Genomic DNA, 23479 nt, shown 5'->3' on the forward strand with positions numbered 1-23479 from the left:
CAGTAATTCTAACTAAGAATGAAATGGTTTAGTCAGTCACTATAACAAGTTATTATTTATGGAACAGAAAGAAGTCACAGTTCTCAATCAGAACTTTATTGAGGTATTTTCCTTTAGTGGGTTGACAGGGATATTTATTAGGATTATAGTTCTGTCTTTTTGAAAGAGTTTTCAATCTTGAATTGCAAACTCTCCCTTTTATAGTTAAAACACCTTTATACTGGAGCAAAAATGTCTCCATTGAAAGCCCTTATTAATTTCTAGCAAAATACAAAAGGGCAGAGCATGGGTCTCAAAGTATGTGTAAGCATGACAAGCAGCTGCTAAATGGAGATGTTTGAAGAGAATTGAACTGATTCATTCAATCTAAAACCACAATGAATCTGAATATTCCTGATGCATCTCAGCAGAATGCACTGATAAATAGTACTATAAGGCATTTCTGAATGACCAATCAGGGAAGCCTAGTAAGAAGGACCAAGCTAAAGGATGCCTCCAGGACTTGTCAGACACATTACTGGCATATTGATTGGAAGCACGTTCAAAGCTAGGAGATAGCACCTGCACTTTGAGAAACTGCCCAAAAATCTCCTTGAAGAACACCACCTGCAATGTTGCAGGAGGAAGACAGACAGAAATGTGAACTTGAGATCTGGGCCCTCCAGCAAATCATATTTATAAAAGGCAATGGAATGTTTTATAGGATGGGGATGCTGCTCACACAAACTAAAGAGACTAACATTCCTGGTTTTTATTCCTTTGGTAAATGATGACAATGGGAACAGCACTTTAATCTTTTGACAGTGTTGGGAAATAGAAAGCATGGGGGGGGCATTGCAACACCACTGATACCGTGAGCGAAGCAAACAAATGAAACACACATCAAGCAAGTCTTACACATGGTGCTCACCAGAAATTGGGGCTCTGAGCTATATTAGATCAGAAATGCTATCATCTTGTTTTCTAGGATCACCAAGTATATTTACTAAGGGAGCAAGTTTGTGAGGAATATCTTTTCTATCTATTATTAGATAGGAAAGATAAAAAGAGTTCCAGATAATATTTAAAGGGAACCCCCTCTAAGTAAGCCTAAGTAAGCTAACAGACTGTGTTTGTGGCAAACAGGGGGTTAAATATCTTTTTCATTTGACTGGACCCCATGAGAAATATATACTATTCAGTTTCCCTCTACTACTATGCTCATGGGTCAGAGCAGCTAATGGCTGGCAGCAATAACCCAATCTCACTCTCTAAGGGAAGACCAGAGGAATCTGTAAAAGCACTCCCTTTCACCTCCACATCTAAATAGGATTTTAAAAGTTATAATTAGTTTTGGTTACTAGTATTTTATTTTATTATTATTTTTTGGTCTTTTTGAGACAGGGTCTCCTTGTAGGCCCAGCTGTCCTGGAATTCACTATGTAGACCAGGCTGGCCTCGAACTCACAAAGATCTACCTGCCTCTGCCTCCCAAGTGCTGGGATTAAAGGTGTGCGCCACCATGCCCGGCTGGTTACTTAGTATTTTAAAGGAAGAGAGACAAAATAATGTACATTTATAAATATTTTCATGTGTAACATCTACAAAGAGTTTGCCACCAACTTATCACTGCTTTACTGTTTTGTGGATTCAAGTCCAATCAGGTGCTATCCTCTCAAACTCGCACTGTAACCTTGCTTGGCTTAAGGGGCCAGAGGAATTCAAAATATTACTTGAGTTATACTGGCTTGGAAACCTCTTCACAAGGCTCAAAACAATATACTTTTGCTTTGTTAATCTTGTAGGTTTAAAATAAACCGACTTTTATATCATTGTAACACTTTGGAAAAATAGTTAAACTGATGAAACATAAGATCAGCTATTTCTGGAGAAACCAGAAATTGGAAAATTAAGGGTTTCTCCTCTGAAGGGCCCAAACTGGATAGCGACCTCAGCAAAGGATGTTTTCAGTAAAGCTGAACATCAGGTCCACAAACTCCCTATCACATATAGCTCAATAGGATCTTTTCCATAATGATATGTTCAAAGGGCAGCTCAGGCCTCCCTAGCAGAAGATAGCACATTCGCTTGCCAACTCTAGTATTATTTTCCCCTTGTTTCACTATTCTAAGTTACTTTTTTAAGGGAGAAGGTGCTTTTGATTTGAAAAGAAACTGAACATACAATACCTGTTTAGCGTGGGGATGTTCCCTCTGTAATTAAACAACCATAGTTAGTTACTGATAGGTTAGTGAAAGCCATAATAAAAGAATTGTCAAAGCAGATACAGACCAGTCACCAGGAGCTCTAGTTTAGCAGCTCTGGCTTTCAGCAGATGTAATTAAGTGCTCATTACCCTTCAACCCCCAGGGTGCCTTCAAAGAGGCATGACTCCTGACCTACCTCAAGCCACAGCAGCTGTTGAGGAAAGGGTTCAAATGTATTTACCATGGATTTAAAAAAAAAACAACTCTATTTGTAAAATAATGTGGAGTAGTGATAAAACATTGGCTGGTAAAAATTCACTCAAGCTATATGACATAGCATATCACCTTAACTTGCAACATGAAATACAATTCCTGACAAGATTCTAGGACTCTTACTTATTGTTCCTATTACCGAATGAGCAGTAACGATTCCACAGCTCCTCCTATGTTGTTTTTTTAGGATACGTAATGGACCTACATATTATCCTCTAAAGAAATGCATCTAGTGATCCAGGTAGCCTGAATTTTAGTCACATTTTTCCTCCCTTGAGGACAGCAGAGGGTACTGTGTAGTACAGGAGCTTAAGAGAATGTAAAACCATGAGGAGTACAAGTTATATCACTATACTTGCTGAAATTAGTACTTTTTAATTAAATAAGTAGGATAATTATTTTTAAGTTGCTATTAGCTTAAAAACTCCAGGTCTCTCATAAATAAAACTGTGCTTAAATTTGACTAGCCTTAGGACTTCCTTATAAAGAATGTGCCAAATTCATGAAAGATTGAGATATATGAAAAAGAAATAAGGCATTCTCTTTGGTTTTTGCCATATTTCTCAGAATTTTGATGTCAGTCGTTTCCTAACTAAAAACCAATCAAATAAAAACCTTCACTTTCAGTGTTAAAAGGGCAAAGGGATACTACCCACAATTTAGGGATACTGCAAAGGGGGTGATTGGTTGATATCTTAACCTTCTTACACTCTTTTATCAGCATTTAATCACTGTTGGGGTTTTCTGGCACACAGAAGACTTAATAGGCAGAACATAGTGGGTGGTGCTGATGATATGTGGGAAGGAAGATCGGGGAGGAAAATGATGCACTTTCCAAGGCAGTGAAAAGAGGACAGACTGAGCTGGCCATATAAATAAAAAGCTGTGACATATTGCTGCACACAAACTGTATACCTCCCATGATTTGTGAGCAGTGATGCTCTTTGTATCAAACCTGTATCACAGAGGGAGCTCATGAGACAGTAAGAGCAACCTCAGAGTGCAAAGCCCTGAACCTTTGTTGTCTGGATTCCTTGAGCTCTCATTCAGGAGAATGGGTTTTATTTTATGAGAGATTCTTAATTATAATACACTTGGCCCTCATGAATACGCAAAATATGCAGATTTGACAGCAGAGGGAGGTGTAGCTGAATAGAAAACTAACTGCAGACAGTAATGAGAATGCAGAAAAGCTTTCCTCTAGTGATCCTAAAGAACAGGCCAACTGCACAGTCTCTTTCCAGGAACCTCAGTTCAGAGAGACGTACCCTACAACCAAATCAATCTCTGGCTCTGTTCATCCAGGTTTCTAGAGTTTAGCTATCAGCTTAATGTCTCTCAACTCTTAACTGATTTCTTAAACTAATAAAACAGACTCACTACTTCAGTAGCTACTCTAACCCCTTAGGGAGTCTACACAGGATGAGGGCTGAGATTTCAGGAGAACAGGCCCTAAATTGAAAATTACACCAAATACCAAACAAAAGCTACTTCTTTTCCATCAGCAATTCTCAAGCCCTCATAGAATCCTGCTGCTTTGTTAAACAAATTACTTACCACCTACACAGTACAGTGTAAAACACCCCCAAATTCCCAATATCGTCAGTTATTAAAGGAATGGCTCTAAATTGATCATGTAAGAGGTAACATTAGAGTCACCGCATCCTCACTGGTAGAATAAGAATTTGAGAGGTCATGAGAGAGATGAACACAGAAGGAAGGACAAACTGTCTCTTAACAGGCAAATGCTTAGCCTCATCCATAAAGATCATTTATCTAGACAGGAGCTATGTGATCAGCTTAAGAATGTGACAAACATCACCTATTGCACATTTTGAGAACTAGATGTCTATACCCATGACCTATGCAAAAAAAAAAAAAAAAAAAAAAAAGTCAAACGTTCCATTTATATAGCTTAAAGTAAAATTTACCACATTTCACTGCATATTCATCATCTCTGATATGGCAACCAACCATATTTTCAAATACATAAATGGGATATTAACTTCTCAAATCTGCTTGAATTATTGAGAGCACTTATTATGTTGATTTTTCATTCATATGTTGTGATAAATATTGCAATCACTCTTCCTTTAGTAATTTAAATTAACTCCATTTTAAAAATTAGTTTTATTCTACAGATATGATCACTGAGAAACCAAAATGGCTCTTTTCCAAAGATACTGTTCTATATGGTGCTAATAGACCAGAAGCTAACACCTTACATTTTCTCATCTCAAACCTGAAGCTAGCATTCCACAACAATATAGACTTTAAAGGACAAGAGAAATCTTTTGAATTCTGAGGTTCTTGGCATTAAGTTACCTCTCATTTTATTGATCTGCCTGCCTACAATGGCTAGGGAGCCTGCTTCAGTATGAATGCAAAGTCAGAGTTGCTGTGTGCTAGCTGAACCTCTTTAATTTGAGAAACACTGACTTCTCTAGCAGTCAAAAGTTCTTCAAGTCATCCCTTACAGATGAATTTCATTTTGATTTTTGCTAACACATTTATCATATAAAAAACTTCTTGATTATTTTGCTTTCTAACTTAAAGAAGAAAAAGCTACCCTATATGAAAATGATGGGGATGCATCCAAACAAAGCAGTGGTTACATCAAGCTGTGACAAAGACCCAGTACAAGGAAAATCTTTTGAAAACAGTCAGCAAAGCAGAAACAGAAGAGGTCGGCTGAATAACCCACTGCAGTCACTAACAACAGTACCACAGGAGAAAGAGCAATTTGACTGGCTGTGACCAGTGGTGGTCTCCTTGTGTGACTATATTTCTTCAGGAAAATCCAAATCAAGAGCTGTAAAATACATCTGAACCATGAATTTCCATTGGTGCCTCCCCACCCCCATCTCCTTACAGTTCAGATGCTCTGATTTCATTGCAAAGCTTTAGTTTACAATAAAATGATCATTGCTTCATTCATTTGCAGCCCCCTCAAAGCCCCTTCTTTGCTCCGCTGGAAGACTGTGCTCTTTCTGAAATAAGTATGCCAATAGGGCTACAGCATAATACTGCTGCCTGCTGTATAATTAGCTACAAACCCACAGCACAAAACTACAGGGATTTACAGGTGCCCTGGATTCTGCTTTTCCTTCTCCCTGGAATCAGCTAGTCTTCCTTGACAAGAAGGGACCTTGGGCTAACTTAATGATATATTGAGAATTTTAAACTCAACTCTCCAATCGCACAAGCTCTGAATGCCAAAATAACACAGAAGAGACTAGAAGCTGAGCCATGGATACAGGAAAGCACTTTGGTAAGCACTTAAACCTGCTGAGAATCTTTTCTTCTGCCAGATGTTTGCATCCTATCAGCAACTACCCTGATTGAAGGAAGCAAGCACTGTTGGATTTTATTTATTTATAGCCCATTCTGGCCTGCTAACTAAAACTAAGTGCTCCTACTGCTAAAAGCTGTAAGTTGGATGACTTTTGAGTATCTCAGTACTATCCAAAAAAGGATTCTAATCTCTGGATGTCAAAGATTATCAAAATTCTCAATGGCAGGAGGCTGTTGATTAGTCACATGTAAAACTTCTTATTTCTAACCTTTTTCACAAATAAAAAGAAGGTCCAGAGGCCACCCACCAACAGCTGAACATGAAAGGTACCAAACCACTAAATTCAGCCAAGAACAAAACATGGTATTGGGGAGAACACAGCCAACCTCTTCTGGATATATGACATGAAAAAAACCAAAGTACTTGAATTAAAATATTATGACATAGAAAGTTAAACTCACAAGGAGCAAATAGCAGAGAAAGTACAATGCAACCCAACTTAACTAAAGCATGGATTTCCAGCTAAGAAAGAGCAGAAATAGCAATAGATCTGCATCCATTCAAAAATATGTACAACAAAGTATATATACCTCCATCTCCAACATCAATTTTGATACTTACTTGAATTACAAATTGAAATTTTTTAAAACTGTCCATGTTAACTTCTGTATATTATATGTAAAAATAATTTCCAGTTTTAAATTTTTTACTTCCAGACTGTCAACAACATACAGAGCCATATGCATACTCAGAATTTATGAGATAATATACTTTAGATACATTTCTATAAGATAGCTGTATTTTAGAGTATTAACCATAGAGACTGACTGAAGACTACTTCCAGATTTTTGTGGGACATTTAATATGTCCAAGGCTAAGTGAAATTCTAATACCATATGATTCAACAAACTGTCAAAATTAAAGGTAACAGGCCAGGTATGGTGGCTCACACCTTTAGTAGCAGCACTCATGGGGCAGATACAGGTGGATCTTTGTGAAATTAAGGCCAGCCTGGTCTATATAGCAAGTTCCGGGCCAGCTGGGGATATAGGGAGAGCCTGTCTCAAAATAAGTAAATAAATAAGTAAATAAAGGTATCAGGATAACTTCAATATAACAAAGTTTTTGCATTTTTCGTACTAGTGCGTGATACTATGGTTTCAGAAAGGAAGAAAAAGACAGATACAAACACACCTCAGGCTCTAGATCCTGAGATTCAACAAAAGAATAAGAAAAAAGATGAATGATTCAGTCTGACCTCTAGGATTAATCCAGGTCAAATACTAGTTGAACTCACTAAAGAGTTGGGCTCATAGACTCTTTACACTAGAGAATTAGGTCCCTGAAGCAAACTAGCTGTCCTGACAGCCTCTGTATCAAGAAAATGATTAAAGAATCTTACAAGGACAACTGCTAGTTGGCTACAAGTCACCATTAAAAATGGACACTTAATAGCTGGGCGTGGTGGCGCACGCCTTTAATCCCAGCACTTGGGGAGGCAGAGGCAGGCAGATCTCTGTGAGCTCAAGGCCAGCCTGGTCTACATGGTGAGTTCCAGGACAGCTGGGGCTACAGAGAGACCCTGTCTCAAAAAGACCAAAAAAAAAAAAAAAAAAAAAGGACACTTAAAAAATAAATGCCCTCCTCTCAAAAATAAAACATAATATATATTAGCAAATAGTCTTTAAATGCTAAGAATGTAAAATGGGGAAACATACAGAAATAGACAATGTCACATGTTTCTAAGTATTCTTCATTTATTATTTAGAAAGAGGGAATCTGAGAACAGGGTAAATCCAGATTAGAAACTTTTCTGAGTAAAACTCTAAGGGTGAACAACGCCTGGGGATGCCAAGTAAGTTGAACTACAGATCCCAGAGAAAATGTATAAATGTAGAGACGTTCAAGAAGGTAATACACCCTGATTAAAGAACGCCCATTAAGAAGGAAGAGGCAAGAAGCCACAGAAATTAGAAATGAATAACTGTTTAAAACAGAACAAAAAAAATCATTGAGGAATACTAGAAAAAAACACAACCACAATAAAGAACAGTAAGTAAATATCAAACAATACAAAGTCTTATGACAAAATAAAAAGCTACCAAACATGTTGGCTATTCAGTTCACTGGCCAAGTGTGCTTTACTTATTTGGAGCTGCCCTACTCATTTGAAAATGTGTTTTTGCCTATTTTCTAACAATGTAAATAAGTCCTAATAAGATATAGACCTTCAATCCAGAAGGCATCTGAAGCATTTTCCTGAACAAGCAAAAACAAAACTCTGCTGCTGTCAGGTTGCAGAAAGAGAACCAAGTTCCATCCCAACCTAGTCAAAAAATGAAGTGGAATTCTACCAGGGAATACCATACAAACAAAGAGATTATTTCTAACAAAGTGCTGAACAATTTTAGTCTGCTTCAACTCCTGGCTAAGAATTCGAAGATCAAGGTCCAGGAAAGAAAATGCAAAAGGAATTGGTTAAATAAAACCTGTGTTTTCAAGCCAGGTCTGATGGTGCATGCTTATAATCCTTGCACCTGGAAAGTGGTGGCAGGAGGATCCGGAGTTCAAGGTCAGCATCCTCAGTTTTATAGTGAGTTCTAGGCCAGCATGGGCTACAAGAAAATCCTGTCTCAAAAAACAAAAACTAAAAATGTGTTTTCTTCCCAAGTAACTTTTTGTTTGTTATCCCCAATTGAGAGAAATAAAATATAATACTATTTTCTCTGGTTTTAAGGAATAATGTGTAAAAATATTACTGTATAAATCTATAGTTTCTGGTGTGGATAATTCCTGTAACAACTAAGAATAGCAACCTAAGGGTTGTCTCTCCCCCTTCCCTTCCTAGGGGCAATACCATTAACATAAAACAAAAAGGACTCAGTGTGATTGTCCTAATTAATTTTTGGTCTAGATTTGAGTTTAGCAATATGGTAGTAACTAGCCATGTGTGGCTAGGGAGTGTTTGACACGTGGTTAGTCTGTACTGAGATATGTTGGATATATAAAATTAACTCTGAATTTTAAGGTCAAGGAATGATTAAAAAAAATAAAAAATACTGCATTAATAATTTTTATTCTATATTGAAATGGTATTAAAGGACATGTTTCTAAAATCAAGTGTTTGGTGGTACATGACTTCAATACCAACACTCAGGAGGCAGAGCCAGGTGAATCTCCATGAGATCGAGGCCAGTGTGGTCTACATAGTGAGTTCTAGGCCAGCTGGGGATGCAAAGAGACCCTGTCTCAAAAAAAAAAAGTTTGTGTACTGTTTCTTTTTATACTTTCAAATGTGGCCAATAGGAAATTTTAAATTACATATGTGGCTTACATTAGATTTCTACTAGACAGTGATAGTTTAAAAATAGTGACTCGCAATTACAGGTATTCACTGGAATTATCAGAAGAATTTTAGAAAACAATCACCACAACTCTAATCCAAAATGAATGTGATTTTGTAAGCCAGGATCCCAATATGTGTATTTTCAAAGTGTTCTTCAAATAATACTGAGAGTAATTAAAATATAAAGGAAGGAAAATACTGGAGGTAGAAAAAAAACTAGCTAAGCCTTTTAAAAAGGTAAACAAGTTCATTGTATAATGTGTCTTTAGTCATTGTCTCTGATTCCTGGAAGAAAGACTCCAAATCCCTGGAGTTTCCCAAGCAACAGGAATGTATTGGTTATTCATACACCCCTGGTACCATGTCTGAGTTTAGGCTAAGAGATGCAATGACTCTGGAGAGAAGCTACTCATTAGAAACAGTAACTATGTGCTTAGAGGGTCAGGGCTTAAAGCTAGCCTGATCTTTAAGATGGACAATTGAGTATAATCATGTGGCCTATGATTTGCTCAATCTTGATTAAAAAACCTGACACTGAAGCTTATTGGAGCTTCTTGGTTAGTGAACACATTGATGTGCTAAGTGGTATATTTTGACACCACAGAAAAAAGAACAAGGAAGCTGCACTTGAAGCCCTCCCATTTCTTCTGTTTTTTCATTTGGCTGGTCTTAAATCTATAGTCTTTTTTAAAAAAATAATTTATTCTTACTTTATGTCTATCAGTATTTCACCCGCATGGATCATGTGCATGCTACACCCACAGAGGCTAGAAGAGGGTGTTGGATTCTCTGGAACGAGTTACAGATAGATGGTCGTTAGTCACCATGTGGATGCTGGGAACCAAACCTGTGTCTTCTGAAAAGAGCAACCAGTGTCTTAACCACTGAACCATCTCTCTAATCTCTTTATTTGTAATAAAGCTGAAAATAAAGCAGGATGGGCCACAACTGTAACCCTAACAGGAGACTGTGGATGAAGGACTGTGAATTGGTAGGCCAGCTGTAACTAGTGTCAACACTGTAGACAGCCTGTGTCAACAAAGACAGACAGACAAACAAAAATTTGATAGAACTGTAAATAAAACTGTAGTACTTAAGCTCTGTGAAATTATTGAACAAAGGAACTGTAGAGACCACCAACTTTGCAGTTAAATGGTTAATAATGTGGGTGGCCTTGGGCTTTCATAAAGAGGGCTAAGCCCTTAACTTTTTGTTCAAAAACGAGATAGGCAGTATCAGATTGAATTACAGAACAACAGTTGATGTCAGAATAAGGTTGTAATTCCAAAAACATTTGAATGCTAATATAAATTATTACCAAACTTAAAATCAAGTAGCAAATCTGTAATTTTCTGAAAAAGTTATACTCTGAAACTGAATACATTATTGTGATCGAATTTAATCACCTGATCCTAGACTAACAAAAGAGCTTTAGATTTTAGAAAAGGCACTTAAATAATTTTAACATTTGTGTGTGTGTGTGTGTGTGTGTATGCCTACCTGTGTCCACCTCCCCAGCATTGGGTTTATATCTGCATGCCATGTACTTGGCATTAACATGGGTACTAGGGATCTAAACTCAGGTGTCCATGTTTGTCTGATAAGCACTTCACTGACTGAGTTATCTCTTCAACCCATTTTTATGGTTTTCACAAAGACTGTCTAATTTTGCCTTCATCTTCACTGAACGCCTACACCATTCCTTCCTATGGCTGCTACTAATATTCCCACAGCTTTACAATTACACACATGCTCAATGACAACTTAAGGGACTATAGATTATATTTCTTTTCAAATCTGGTCTTTATAGGCTGTGTATACTATAGTTGTTGGGAGGGACAAATATGTTTTTTTAAATATTTTATTTATTATTTTTATTTTATGAGTATGTATGTATTGCCTGCATGTAGGTAAGTGCACCTGTGTCATGCAATGCCTGCGGAGGACAGAAGAGGCCATCGGATCCCCTGGAACTGGAGTTACGGACAGTTGTTAGCTACCACAAGGGTGTTGGAATTCGAACTCGGGTCTCCTGCAAGAACAGTGTTCTTAACTGCTGAGCCAACTCTCCAGCCTCACAAATATGTTTTGAAGCCTTCAGTACCACCCAAGATTCAAGTCCTGTCTGTGGAAAGGCGACTGAGATTTCTTCATAAAGCCATTAAGAATTTCCTTCATTCTCCAGTCAACTTTTCTTCACCAATGAGACATAAAGAGTCTCAAATTTAAAAAAGTAAGACAGGGCCAGGAAAATGTCTCTGTGGGTAAATGCACTAGCTGGCCAAGCCTGACAGCTTGAGTTCAATCCCCAAACCCACATGGTAGAGGGAAAGAACCAACTCTTGCATGTTGTCTTCAAACAAACAAACAAAAGTAAAGAAGAAAAAATTAAAAAAAAAAGCCCATCACTGACAGGAAGAGCAATTCAGAAAGACAAGGGGAGCAGTGAGGCAGAAAGGAAATCAGAGTCAGCCCTGTAGGCTGACTACAAATCATTGCTCCAAAGGAAAAAGGTAGTAGAAAGCAAGAAGAAAGGGAGATTGTCTTGAGAATTACAAAAAGCATTAAGTATAGCAAGCAGCTCTCTACAATTATTCAAGGAATGTAGGGAAAGAAAGAAGAGCCCATGTGTGCCACGAGTACTTCGCTGCTCACTGAAGGACAACCATTTGTTTCTAGAAAATGAGATTCTGAAATCCATGGAGGCAAAAATGTACTGAGAGATGCTTGCTAAATCAAGGATATATGCTTTTCTCTGCCAGCCATAAGACATTTTTGAGGTAGAGAAGTTAACAGATCTTCTGAGACAAAGAGGAGAGGTACTTTTCCTGAAGATGCCTCTGCTCATGGGCAGACCTCTGCTGGATCAACAGTGGCATCCAGCGGCCGAAAGCCTCAGCACAGACTTCTTTGTCTCCAGAAAGGCTCCACTGCTTTGGGTGAAGCGGCAATTCAGAACAAAACCATTTCTGGTGTCTATAACCAAGGATCCCCAAAGACACAGTACCTTGTAATACCAAGCAAAGAACCAAAGGCCATAAAAGAAGAAATGGAGAGGGGCAGGCTACAACTAGCTGTGGTATTTATATTTCCTGTGGTATTACTAAAAAGAATAAAACTACAAGAGGGGGATGAACATATGTATGAGTGGAATTCTTAGATTTTCATTGCCTTAGAATACATTTTTAAAAAAAATAAGTTTATAAAATAAATTATTTATTATTATATATTACATTATTTTCATTTTAAACCAAAGCAAAAGAGAAATAAATTTCCATATGCACATTTTAAAGGACTTAAGAAGAGAAGAATAATTAGATGGTCAACTAAATAATTTACCTAAATTTAAGAAGTTTGGCTCTAAAATATGACTTAAAAAAAACCTGACTGAATGCCAACTGTTAAACTCAGGTGTCTATTTGGGGAGATAATGAAACTACTTCAGGTATACCTAACCTGTAGTAAGCATATAAACAAAGAAAAGCTTGTCACCAAGATTTTTTTGTTTTGTTTTAACTGCTTAAAACATATGATCTTCTAGCAAAGTTTAAGCAACTAAAATGCTAGTGGAAAAAAAGGAGGGAATGAATAAGAGAGGGAGGAAGGAAGAAAGGGAGAGAACACTTTCTTTTTTTAATTTATTTGTTTTTATTTTATGTGTATGAGTATTTTGCTTGCATGTATGTAAGTGCACCAATGTCGTGCAATGCCTGCAGAGGTCAGAAGAAGGCATTGGATCCCCTGGAAATGGAGTTACAGACAGTTGTTAACTGCCATGTGGGTTCTTGGAATTGAACGTGGGTCTTCTACCAGAGCAGCCAGTGCTTTTAACTGCTGAGCTATCTTTCCAGCCCTAGGAACTCTTTCTTTAGTTATATCATATAAGCAAGAATGAATGGAATAACCCTAAACTTTTGTCTTAACTAGCCCATACTATATCTTTCCAGATCAAGACACAAGCACCACAAGAAATTCTTCTCTTATGGTCCAAACCTGTTCATTTGTTGATCAACATTTTTAGCTAAAAATAACATGGAATTATCTTATATTACTCCCCTTAACTGTCTCAAGAGGCCCCTACAGGCTAGCTCCAGTGTTGTATTGGCTCAGACTTACCTGTTTGGATGAGATGTGGGCAACATAAACTGAAATTCCACCACGCAGGTATTGTCTTTTAGCTGGCGGTGTTGTACACTGTTAAGTTCATAGGCAATATAAGCCCTTCGAACATATACCTGGTTAAAAAGTAATCCTCAGTAAATAAACTTTAAAAACAGAAATGAAGAGAATGGTTAGACCAAGGAAAAATCTTGAAAAGAGGTATCCAATATAGAGGTGGTAGTTTGCAGTGAGAGAGGCCCAAAGGCCCTGAACATACATACCTTGCTTTAATTGTTAGAGCTATGTTCTTAAAGTTATGCACCATGATTGTAAATATAAGAAAATAAAATTAGGCTGTTTCTGCTGATAAACCTTCTTTTATATTGGCTGTGGTGGTACACGTCTTTAACCACAGCACTTGGGAAGTCAGAGTCAGCCTGAGTTCCGGGACATTTGGGGCTACAGGGACACCCTGTCTCAAAAAAAAAACCAACCTTCTTTCATACTAACCTAAACTCTAAAGAAGGTTTTATCTTTAGCAAAAGAGAACATACAGAGCCCATAACAACTAACTCATTAAGCACCATAATTTCAATATACAAAAGCAAATGGTGAGAAAATGAGAGTAAATGTGTGAAAGTCTGATTACAAGGCCACTTTAGAGAATAAAGAGTTAAAACAGAAACAATCACAGTAAAGTTCAACTCTACTTTGCATGTTTTTTTGTTTTTGTTTTCATCTTGTTTCCCCAAATCAGTTTTGCATAAGTTCCATCCCCAACTACAGGCAAAAGCAGTGAGGCATAATTTGACATATAATACCTCAAACTCACTAACTTGATTCAAGAGTTAAAGAAACAGCAACAAATTACACCTTAGCAAAAGCCAGCCATCCAGCCTCATATATTTCATATTCAATTTGCCATGCACATAAAATGCTACATGAGATTCTATCAGCATGTGAAGTGTATAAGGAGACTTCTCATTAAATGACACGGAAGGTTGCAAAAACACTAAGATATTTCAAATATTTGACATTTACTCAGTAGGATACTTACATTTTACCCAGAGAATACAAATAAACAATAACCCCAAAGAACTAACAACAGACTATGGTGATGTTATATATTACATAAAATCATCTAAAACATTCCTCCCTCCTGTTTTCAAAATGTATCTAGTTGGCAACTTTAAGGAAACATCCAGGGTCTGTAACTTTTGTGCTTCTAGGGTGGAACAGGAAGGCCTTTGGAGTCAGATGACCCAAGTTCAAATGCCATCTCCTCTGCTTATTATCCATGTGATCTGGACAAGTCCTAACCTTCCACAGTCTCATGTTCCTTTACTTCATAAAGTAACTGTAGGTTTGAATGAAGAAATTAAAGCACCAAACCAAAGCTCATCAAATACTGTTACAGTCTTTCCTATAAGGCAATGCTTTATTTTTTTGTTTTGTTTCAAAGCAGTATTTTAATAATCAATTGCTTGATGCATCTCTGTAATAACTTTTTACATTTTTATTCTTAGTTTTTAAAAATTAATTCCATTACTCCTTGACAGGTCATACATGTATGCTACTAATTTTAGCACTCATCCCCTATTGCTCTTTCTCATCCCCTTCCTTCTCCCACTGAAACCCTTCAGTCCTCTTCCTCTTTCATGTCTTTTGTGTGCGTGTGATGCACTGAGTGTAAGTAGAGTTTTCTGAATGAGCACAGGTAGGAGTTTATTTACTGGAGCACGGGCAACTTATCAGTGGCTACACTGCTAAAGAAGGTGGCATTTCTTCTCCCAGCCACCTTTAACTGTCAGTTGTCCCTCGGGGAGGGGTGGGGCCTCATGAACCCTTCTCCCACGATGTAATGTTGACAGGCCCAATCCTGTGCAGCTCCTATACAGGTCACCACAACTGCAATGAGTTCACAAGGGCATCATTGTCATGTCCAGGTGACCTTGTTTCGCTGCATTTCAGCTTCTAGAGCCATTCCTTACAACCCTTGCACACCCTCCTTTACCTATAGATCTCCAGTGTTTAGTTTAATTCTTTGGGAAGGTAACTCTGGGAATTGAACCCAGGGCCTTGAATAGGCTAAGCAAGTGCTCTACCACTGAGCTACATCCTCAACACTTAGGTTGTCTTTGTTGTTATTTTGTTTTGTTTTTGCTGGGTTTAAAGGTGCGGGCCACCATTAAGGCAATGCTTTATAAGAGATGCTTGAAATCTATTTCAGTTTGATTCAAATCACAAAATGGAAAAGTAACATATTTGGATCAACCACATATTTTTTCATTTAATATGTTATAGTGAATCTTAATTCATTATGAAACGGGGGAATTCAGCTACCTGGAAAATAGAGACTACTGAAAAATTCTGGCAGCTATTTCCCTGTGGTTAGAGCCAGAAGCTGGTACTCAGAGCAAATGAAACATTGGGTAAAGCCCCTGAGCATTTAGTGTTCCAGAAGAAAGGACCAAAGAAAAAGAACTGACATGATATCCAGACAGACAGAAAATATCAACCAAAAAGCCCAGGAGAGGGGCATGTCATGTGACTCTGAACACTTACCTCCAGAGCTGCCATCCTTACAACTTGGTTGCTGTGATAAAAGAAGTTTGGTAGAACATCAAAAATAGATGTTTCCGATAGGATCAATTTCTGGAAGGTACAAAGACAGGTTTAAATTTTTACATCCAAAAAAATCACTTTAATGGACATTATTTGGAATTTGAAGCATTTGGTCAAACCTAAGAATTCTGTCTATGAATGCCATATATGAATAGAACTTCTCTGGTTCTGTTTCCTCCATGACTGTGGGGAAAATGCCTTCAGTGGGTTTTATGTGGGTTAATATATGTAAAATTCTTAGACGAGTGCATTGAAATATATCAATTATTTCCAATGTAAGTGCTCATGAAGATTATCCTTTCTGACCTTTACCTGTTCTTCACTTCCTAAATATTTCCCAATACTCCACTATGATAAATCCTAGTGGAAACCCTAGATTTCAACTATGAAACAAGTAATTAAAAAGTACCTATTCCCATTTTGGGTTCCCCAGGAGGAAATCCTAAAGAAAGTCTACAGTTACCTTTGGCCAATTATAACAATAGTATTCTGGTGTCTAAGTAGAAAAATACAAAGTCATCCCTGAGAAAATGATGTTTAAAAAACAGTTGAAAGTCCCTCATTAGTAGCAAAATTACTCAATAATCACTTATAAAATTGGATCTTTTAAAGTATAATAGTAAGCATTAAAGTAAAATTAAATGATATTTAAGTAGCTTTGTCTCCAGAAGAATAGCAACTAAGTATGCATCTGATTCAAATATCAGAAATCAAACACTGCTGGACTAGAATGCCTTCTTGGTTAAAGTACCAAAGACAGAGACTTCAATAAGACACTTCTGTCAAAGTGGGCCTATTTGATTTTCTAAGCTGAGCTACAACCTTACAACATTTTGCTAAAAAAAAAATCAAGGTATAAAATTTCATTAAATGGAAGTCAAAATTAATTGATTAATTCCTTAATCTAACTGTGCTTACAGGGATAAATGGGCCAGGAGTACAAACTGGTAGAAAAGGGTTGTTATAAATACCTGCAGGTTCTCAATGCAAAACTGATGTCCATACATGTCAATAGCTGATAGGAAGATAGACTCTACTTGGTTATGGCGAAGCTCATACGATGGCAAATGGGAAGCAATAAGAACCTAGAGTAAAAGCAAAATAAGAGGCATAAGTTCCTAAGGGAGTGATTATTCTAGGCTTCCATTAAGCAGCTCTGATACAAAAGCAATAAATATAAATCTGTAAGTGTGGGCATCAGAGATAAAACAGAGACCAAGTAAAACAACTTCTGGGCCCTATAGCATAAAGTCAATGCCATCAAGTACTGAATCTCAGTCGATTCTCAACACGATTTGCGTTGTGAGCAATTTCCCATAGGGGCAGGAGGGGAAGGGAGAAAAAACAGCTTCAATCAAGTTCCATCAGTGCATGTGATTTACCATTGCAAAGCTGCTAGTCCTGGGGACTGCATGACTAGCTGTTAATTGGGAATCAGGTCTGGCAGGGAGCAGCTGTGGAGAAGGTGGATGCAGCATAGCTAGCCTTTTATAATTTTGCAGTAGAAAAGAAGACTAGGAAAAGCTGCTTTGATAGCCCCAGGTACTCAGCACCAAGGAGAAGGCATCAGGAACTAAAACTGCTGCATGTGAGGGGCAAAGAGTGAAAACAGTGTCACAAACAAACAGGGACGCAGTAGGACCTGAATATCCTCAGCAGGTCACTGAGAGGTTCAATAACTTTGAGTAGTTCAGTGACATGGATACAATTGTCGAGAAAGCAGAAGGTCACTGAGCAGCTTCAAATGCTGCTTCCTTGTCAATGCCCAAGGACTGAAAACACAAAGGGAGCAGCAACTCTCAGCTCCCCTGCGGAAAGCTTTTGGAATGGAAATGAAGACTATAGGGCGAATAACTGGACTTCTCTGGGGTTGTTCCAATGCTAGCCTGAGTCATGTCATTATCATTCTGCTTTCCACACTTGATTATTTTCTATACACTTACAAGTTTCCATCTCTTTCTAAGCTCCCTTCAGCAAGTAAAAAATACTGAGTTCATCTCTTTCCCTCAGTTTCCCCTTCCTCCACCTGACCTTGGTTTACTATCACAGGACTGGTAGGGAGGTTGGGGAACAATACTAGTATTTTATAAGTTCATACTCAATATTAACTCTTTCCTTTGTCTTAAATATATATCACATGGAAACATTTGTTTTGAGGCAATATAACATACACAGAAAATGGCATGATCTTTTGTAAGGTGACTGAGTAAAAGCTCATTGTGTCTAACACTGCCCAGACTATGAAAAACAAATAAACAAAAAAACTACTGTTTTAAGAAAACCAACAATGGCTCTTACCTGACGAGCCCGAAGTGCTACTTTAGCATTTGTGGTCTTACTGAGTTGAGTTAGCTCTGTGAGGATATTTAATAGCTCATCAGTGAGAGTCGGGTCCCGGCCACACAGCTGATCCTATTTGTTAATGTGAAAAAGAACATACAACCTTTTATTTTAAAAAAATCTGGTGGACAGAACTTTGAAATAGTGAAAGGAAATAAAAACAAAGTTAAACAAAGCTGAGTTGAAAAGAAAACCCGATTTTCTATTATTTTTCTCTGAAACAGTGTGGTAAAGATTTTCCCAGGGGAAGTTGCTGCCAAATCTCTCAATCATTCAAATTAAAAATTCTTAATGCATTTCTCTTTATAAATTAACACATACTTTTGTAACATGTAAAGAAGTCCTCAGACCACTAAAAGGGGTCAAGGAAATTCTAAGTAAAAAAATAACATAAGTTTCAAGAGGTTGTTAAATAGAGACTAAAGACCTTCTTGTTCCCCTTCCACTTGGGGAAACCTAACAAATTATTCATTTACAAACATACTAAAACACCATCTCATATTCTGGCAATTTCTATATCCAAAATCATTTATCCAGTTCCTGTATAAAAAAATGTTCCATGAATTTAAATATGGGTGAATCCTTAGATGGGTCAGAGGAAAAACAAGTTCTTACTGTAGAATTCATTATTCATTTTGTATTGGAACTTTTCCCCCCCTTTAAAAAAGGGGGGGCTGGAGAGATGGCTCAGTGGTTAAGAATACTGGCTGTTCTTGCAGAGGATCTGGCTTCAGTTCCCAGCCAACAACAGCCTGTAACTCCAAATTCCAGGATATCTGATGTCCTCTTCTGGACTCTGTGGGCACCAGGCACACACTGTATATACATACATGCAGGCACTCACATATCCACATAAATAAAACTATTAAAAAAAAAATTTTTTTAAGCCGGGCATGGTATCACATGCCTTTAGTCCCAGCACTTGGGAGGCAGAGGCAGGCAGATCTCTGTGAGTTTGAGGTCAGCCTGTCTATGTAGCAAGCTCCAGGCAAGCTGGGGCTACAGTGAGACACTGTCTAAAAATTCTTCTACTTGGACTTTGCTATACTTCTTTTTACTTTAGTGAATCTCTTTGCTCTTCTGGTGGGACACAAAAGATGGTACTGAGAACGTAATGTAGATCCTCAAGTATGCTGGGCAAACACTACCACTGAGCTTCATATGCTGTTGCTTTTTTTTAATCTTCTTCCTCCCCTTGACTACCAGTCCTTTCTTGAACAGTCTCTAGATCACACTTCCCTTTCTTATCTCAAAGATAGTGTGTATAGAGCTTTATCACAGCAGTATAGATAAAAGCATGGAACTTTGGGACACGCATTTCCTAAAACACCTTTTCCAAGATCTCTACTACATTCCATGTCACAAGGTAAATACTTGTAGAATATTCAACGCTATTATACTGGGAAAGAAGACATCTGAGACTTTTTTCCTTCCTGTTCAGCCTTCTGGCTAAGATCATGTGTGAGAAAAATGATTCCTAACATGAGATACTCATATCCCAGTAACCATCCAGAAGTCTACTTCAACCGTCTAGTCATAAAACCCAAGAATTAGATTTAAGGAAGTAGTATTTTTTTTTTAAAAAATTTTATTATTTTTATTTTATGTGTATGAGTGTACTGCCTACATGTAGGTAAGTGCACCCATGTTGTGCAATGCCTATGGAGGACAGAAGAGGCAGTCGGATCCCTGGAACTGGAGTTATGGGCAGTTGTTAGCTGCCATGTAGGTATTGGGATTTGAACCTAGGTCTTCTGCAAGAACAGTCAGTGTTCTTAACTGCTGAGCCATCTCTCCAGCCCCAGTATCAGTATTATTTTATACATCTAATGGTAATAAAATAAAGGTGCTATTAAAATAAAATAAACCTGGATTCTGTTGAACACTGTCATATACTAATAGATTGGTCCTACTCAATCTAGGCATAAAAGCAAAGAGCATTGCAACTCAATTTCATATTTTGCTGACAACTAATAAGTAAAATAGAAATTCAGAGGAATATGTAAATCAGCAAAGACAAGGCCATAAAAAGAAAGAAGAACAGTTAAGTAGGTAAGGAAACCAAGATGTTTTCCTGCCCTAATCTTTCCTTTCCTAATGCCCCTAAATAAAAACATTCCTATCTGAAGTACTGACTTCAGTCGTCAGAATGGCCCACCAAGGGATGATCTTCTTTTCTTTTTTTGAGACAGGGTCTCACTATGTAGCCCTGGCTGGCCTGGAACTCACATATATCCATCTACCTCTGCCTCGGCTTCCTCATTACTGTGATTAAACAAACGTGCTCACTACCATGCCTGGGCCACCAAGAGATCTTGAAACATAGAAGTTTTCTGGGTAAAAGGACAACTTAGGTCAAACTCTGCAAATAGCTAGACCAAGGTCCAACAACAACCATAAAAGCCAACATGACAAAGTAACACCAGTCGCCATTCCAACTTGTATCATTATTTGATTTGGAATGCTTTCCCTTTGAAAGAAATTAAGGTTTAACTGAAGCAGAATAAAAAATAAGTTCCTCTTGCTTAACTATAGGTCATGTTCTAACTTCAATCTAAAAAAAAAAAATTAATATGACCAGGTTCCTTTCCTCATGGGGGCCAGGTGTGCAATGGCTGCGAACAGCAACCTCCTTGGTAGTGTATGTAGCCTGTTGCATGGGCTGCTCTAAGAGACCTTTGAGACAGTTTTAAAAAACAAACAAAAAAAAAACCCAAGGCAGATGTAGGGTTCGGGTTGGAGGGATATATCAGTGGTTAAGAGCACTTGCAGAGGAGCGGGGTTCAGCTGTTATGGCTAACAACTGCCCATAACTACAGTTCCATCTGATGCCTTCTTCTGTAAGTGCACATGGTGCACTTACATATATGCAGGCAAAACATACACATAAAATAAAAATAAATAAAAGCTTTAAAAACACACACAAAACCACCTTCTCATTTCATCTTTATGAGATAAAGGGAGTGAGGAAGAAGGTAGAGGAGAAAACCAGTATCTATGAGAAAATGGAATTATGGAGATTTAGGAAAAAAGGAAAAGTGAAATAATCATTCATTAACAAGTACAAGCTGACTGTCTTTATCAGCCCCTTGTGATACAGTATAAAAAACAGACTTTTCTGGGATGTGAAAACTCAAACACAGTCTGCATAGAACACTATTGCCATTAGTTCTTGACTTAGTTTTTCATATACATATTATGTTCTCAACTGTCAGTATTAATACTTAGAAAAAGATTGGCAACAGAAAATTATGTGTAAAGTAACTTCTTCAACACTCTCTTGGCCTTGACCTAGACATAGTGTAGAGGTCCTGAAAGACACCACCCTGTCCTTAAGAACCACCAAATGCTAACTTCCTGTAGGAAGCTCATAACCCTTTAGCCTGGACACACCGTCTAAGCTTTCTTTGGCCCACTGGACAGTCAAAGATCACTACTTGATCCTGTTTCATTCTGTAACAATGCCATAAGAAGGCAACTAAGGGTTGGAGAGATGGCTCAGTGGTGAAAAGCACTGACTTCTCTTACAGAGGACCCAGGTTCAAATCCCAGCACCCATATGGTGGCTAACAATCATCCACAACTCCAGTTCCAAGTAATCTGATGCCCTCTTCTGACCTCCACAGGCACTGCAAAATAAGCGTGTATTTACATACATGCAGGCAATACCCTCATACACATAAAATAAAAATAATAAATAAAATATTTTTTAAAAAGAAGGCAATTATGTCAGCAGATTTTTTTCTGAACAACAACAAAATAAAAACCAACAAAAAGTTCATTTAAATAACCAACCTGCTGATTTGGAGACTATGGGTCATTTATAAGATTCTGGAGACCAAAGTGAAAATTATTACTCATTAATAGTCAACAATGGTACAATAGAGCCATTTCTTGCTTTTATTCTCATCCTAGATTGTCGTTAGGGGATATTTTGGATTTTCAAAAATATAACAAACATGATGAAGTAGCACATTCTTTTTTTTGGTCTTTTTGAGACAGGGTCTCCTTGTAGTCCCAGCTGTCCTGGAACTCAGTATGTAGACCAAGCTGACCTTGAACTCACAGAGATCTGCCTGCTTCTGCTTCTTGAGTGCTGGGATTAAAGGCTGCAGCCCCAGCTGGCCTAGAACACAGAGATCCTCTGCCTTTGTCTACCGGGTGCTAGGATTAAAGGTGTACACCATCATACCCAGCTAGCACATTTCTTTAAAAAACATTTTATTATTTTTATTTTATGTGTATGAGTGTAGTGCTTGCATTTGTGTCGGTGTACCCATGTTGTGCAATATCTGAGGAGGTCAGAAGAAGGCACTGGATTCCCTTGGAACTGCAGTTACAGACAGTTGTTGGCTACCATGAGGGTGCTGGGAACTGAGTCCTCTGCAAGAGCAGCCAGTGCTCTTAACTGCTGAACCATCTCTCCAGCCCCAAGTAAATCCTTGCAGTTATGCAGTTAGTTGACAGAAAAACCGGATTTAGTCCAATATGATAGTAGAATGCTAAGCACTAAGTGCCCCAAGGAAGACAATTTCAAAATGGAAAGATTGGGACCTTAGGTGTAATACCCTCAAGTTATCACTTAACATTCAGCTGAGTAAGGCTTCTTCCTAGACTTTTCTGAGATTCCAAAGATACTATGAAACAAGAAGTTTATCAATGAATTGCTAATTGCACCCTTATTGTGATGGTTAGCTTTAAGTGTCAATTGATACAACCTAGAATCAGCTGATAAGATAGTCTCAAAGAGGGACTGACTGCAGTGGGTTGGCTTATGGACATATGGGGGGGTGGGGGTAGAAATTGTCTGAATTATGTTAATTGATGTGGGAAGACCCAGCCCACTGTGGGTAGCACCATTCCCTGATAGGGATTCTGGAACTTTAAGAGAGCTGAGAAATCAAGCAGAGACCAAGCAAGCAAATGAACATGTATATATTTCTCTCTCTGTCTCTCTCTCTGCTCTTAACTATGGCTGTGATGTGGCTAGCTGCTTGAAGTTCTTGTTTTCCCTACAACAACAGACTATAATCTGGAATTGTAAGCTGAAACAAACCCCTTGATTCTCCCCAGAGTCCCTTTCATCAGAATATTTTATCACAGCAACAGAAATGAAATTAGAACATATAGTAAACGAGATTTCTGAGAAGTATTTTTCTTGTTACTTACACATTGGACAAATTATATGCAATTATGGCAGGAGGAAAAATGAAAGGCACTGATTAGCATTTTAAATGATTGCTGTCTAAATCAAAGGAGAGGTTTGTACATACAGCATGACTTATGAAAGCATGTTCATGTGGACTATACCAG

The 23479-nt window shown here is 37.9% G+C and overlaps 1 protein-coding gene and 1 non-coding gene across 6 annotated transcripts in view; one reads left to right on the forward strand and one right to left on the reverse strand.

The window, feature by feature from the left end:
- The window catches only part of Acaca (acetyl-CoA carboxylase alpha), a 284858-nt gene that overhangs the window by 134190 nt on the left and 127189 nt on the right, over window positions 1-23479 (reverse strand). For 4 of the 5 annotated variants that reach the window (XM_029562520.1, XM_008831314.2, XM_008831304.2 and 1 more), the window contains 5 exons: window positions 18125-18238; window positions 16798-16911; window positions 15767-15856; window positions 13217-13335; window positions 2169-2192 (listed from right to left, as the gene is read on the reverse strand). In XM_029562520.1, coding sequence (XP_029418380.1) covers window positions 2169-2192; window positions 13217-13335; window positions 15767-15856; window positions 16798-16911; window positions 18125-18238 — 461 coding nt within the window. The remainder of the gene's footprint in view (window positions 1-2168; window positions 2193-13216; window positions 13336-15766; window positions 15857-16797; window positions 16912-18124; window positions 18239-23479) is intronic. The other variant, XM_017797626.2, reaches the window with a different exon arrangement.
- On the forward strand, window positions 20725-20855 carry LOC115070040. Its single transcript, XR_003849244.1, has one exon. It is a non-coding gene; the product is annotated as a small nucleolar RNA SNORA70 (small nucleolar RNA).

This window comes from Nannospalax galili, unplaced genomic scaffold (genome assembly GCF_000622305.1).
Source record: "Nannospalax galili isolate Female #2095 unplaced genomic scaffold, S.galili_v1.0 scaffold1430, whole genome shotgun sequence".
Taxonomy (NCBI): domain Eukaryota; kingdom Metazoa; phylum Chordata; class Mammalia; order Rodentia; family Spalacidae; genus Nannospalax; species Nannospalax galili.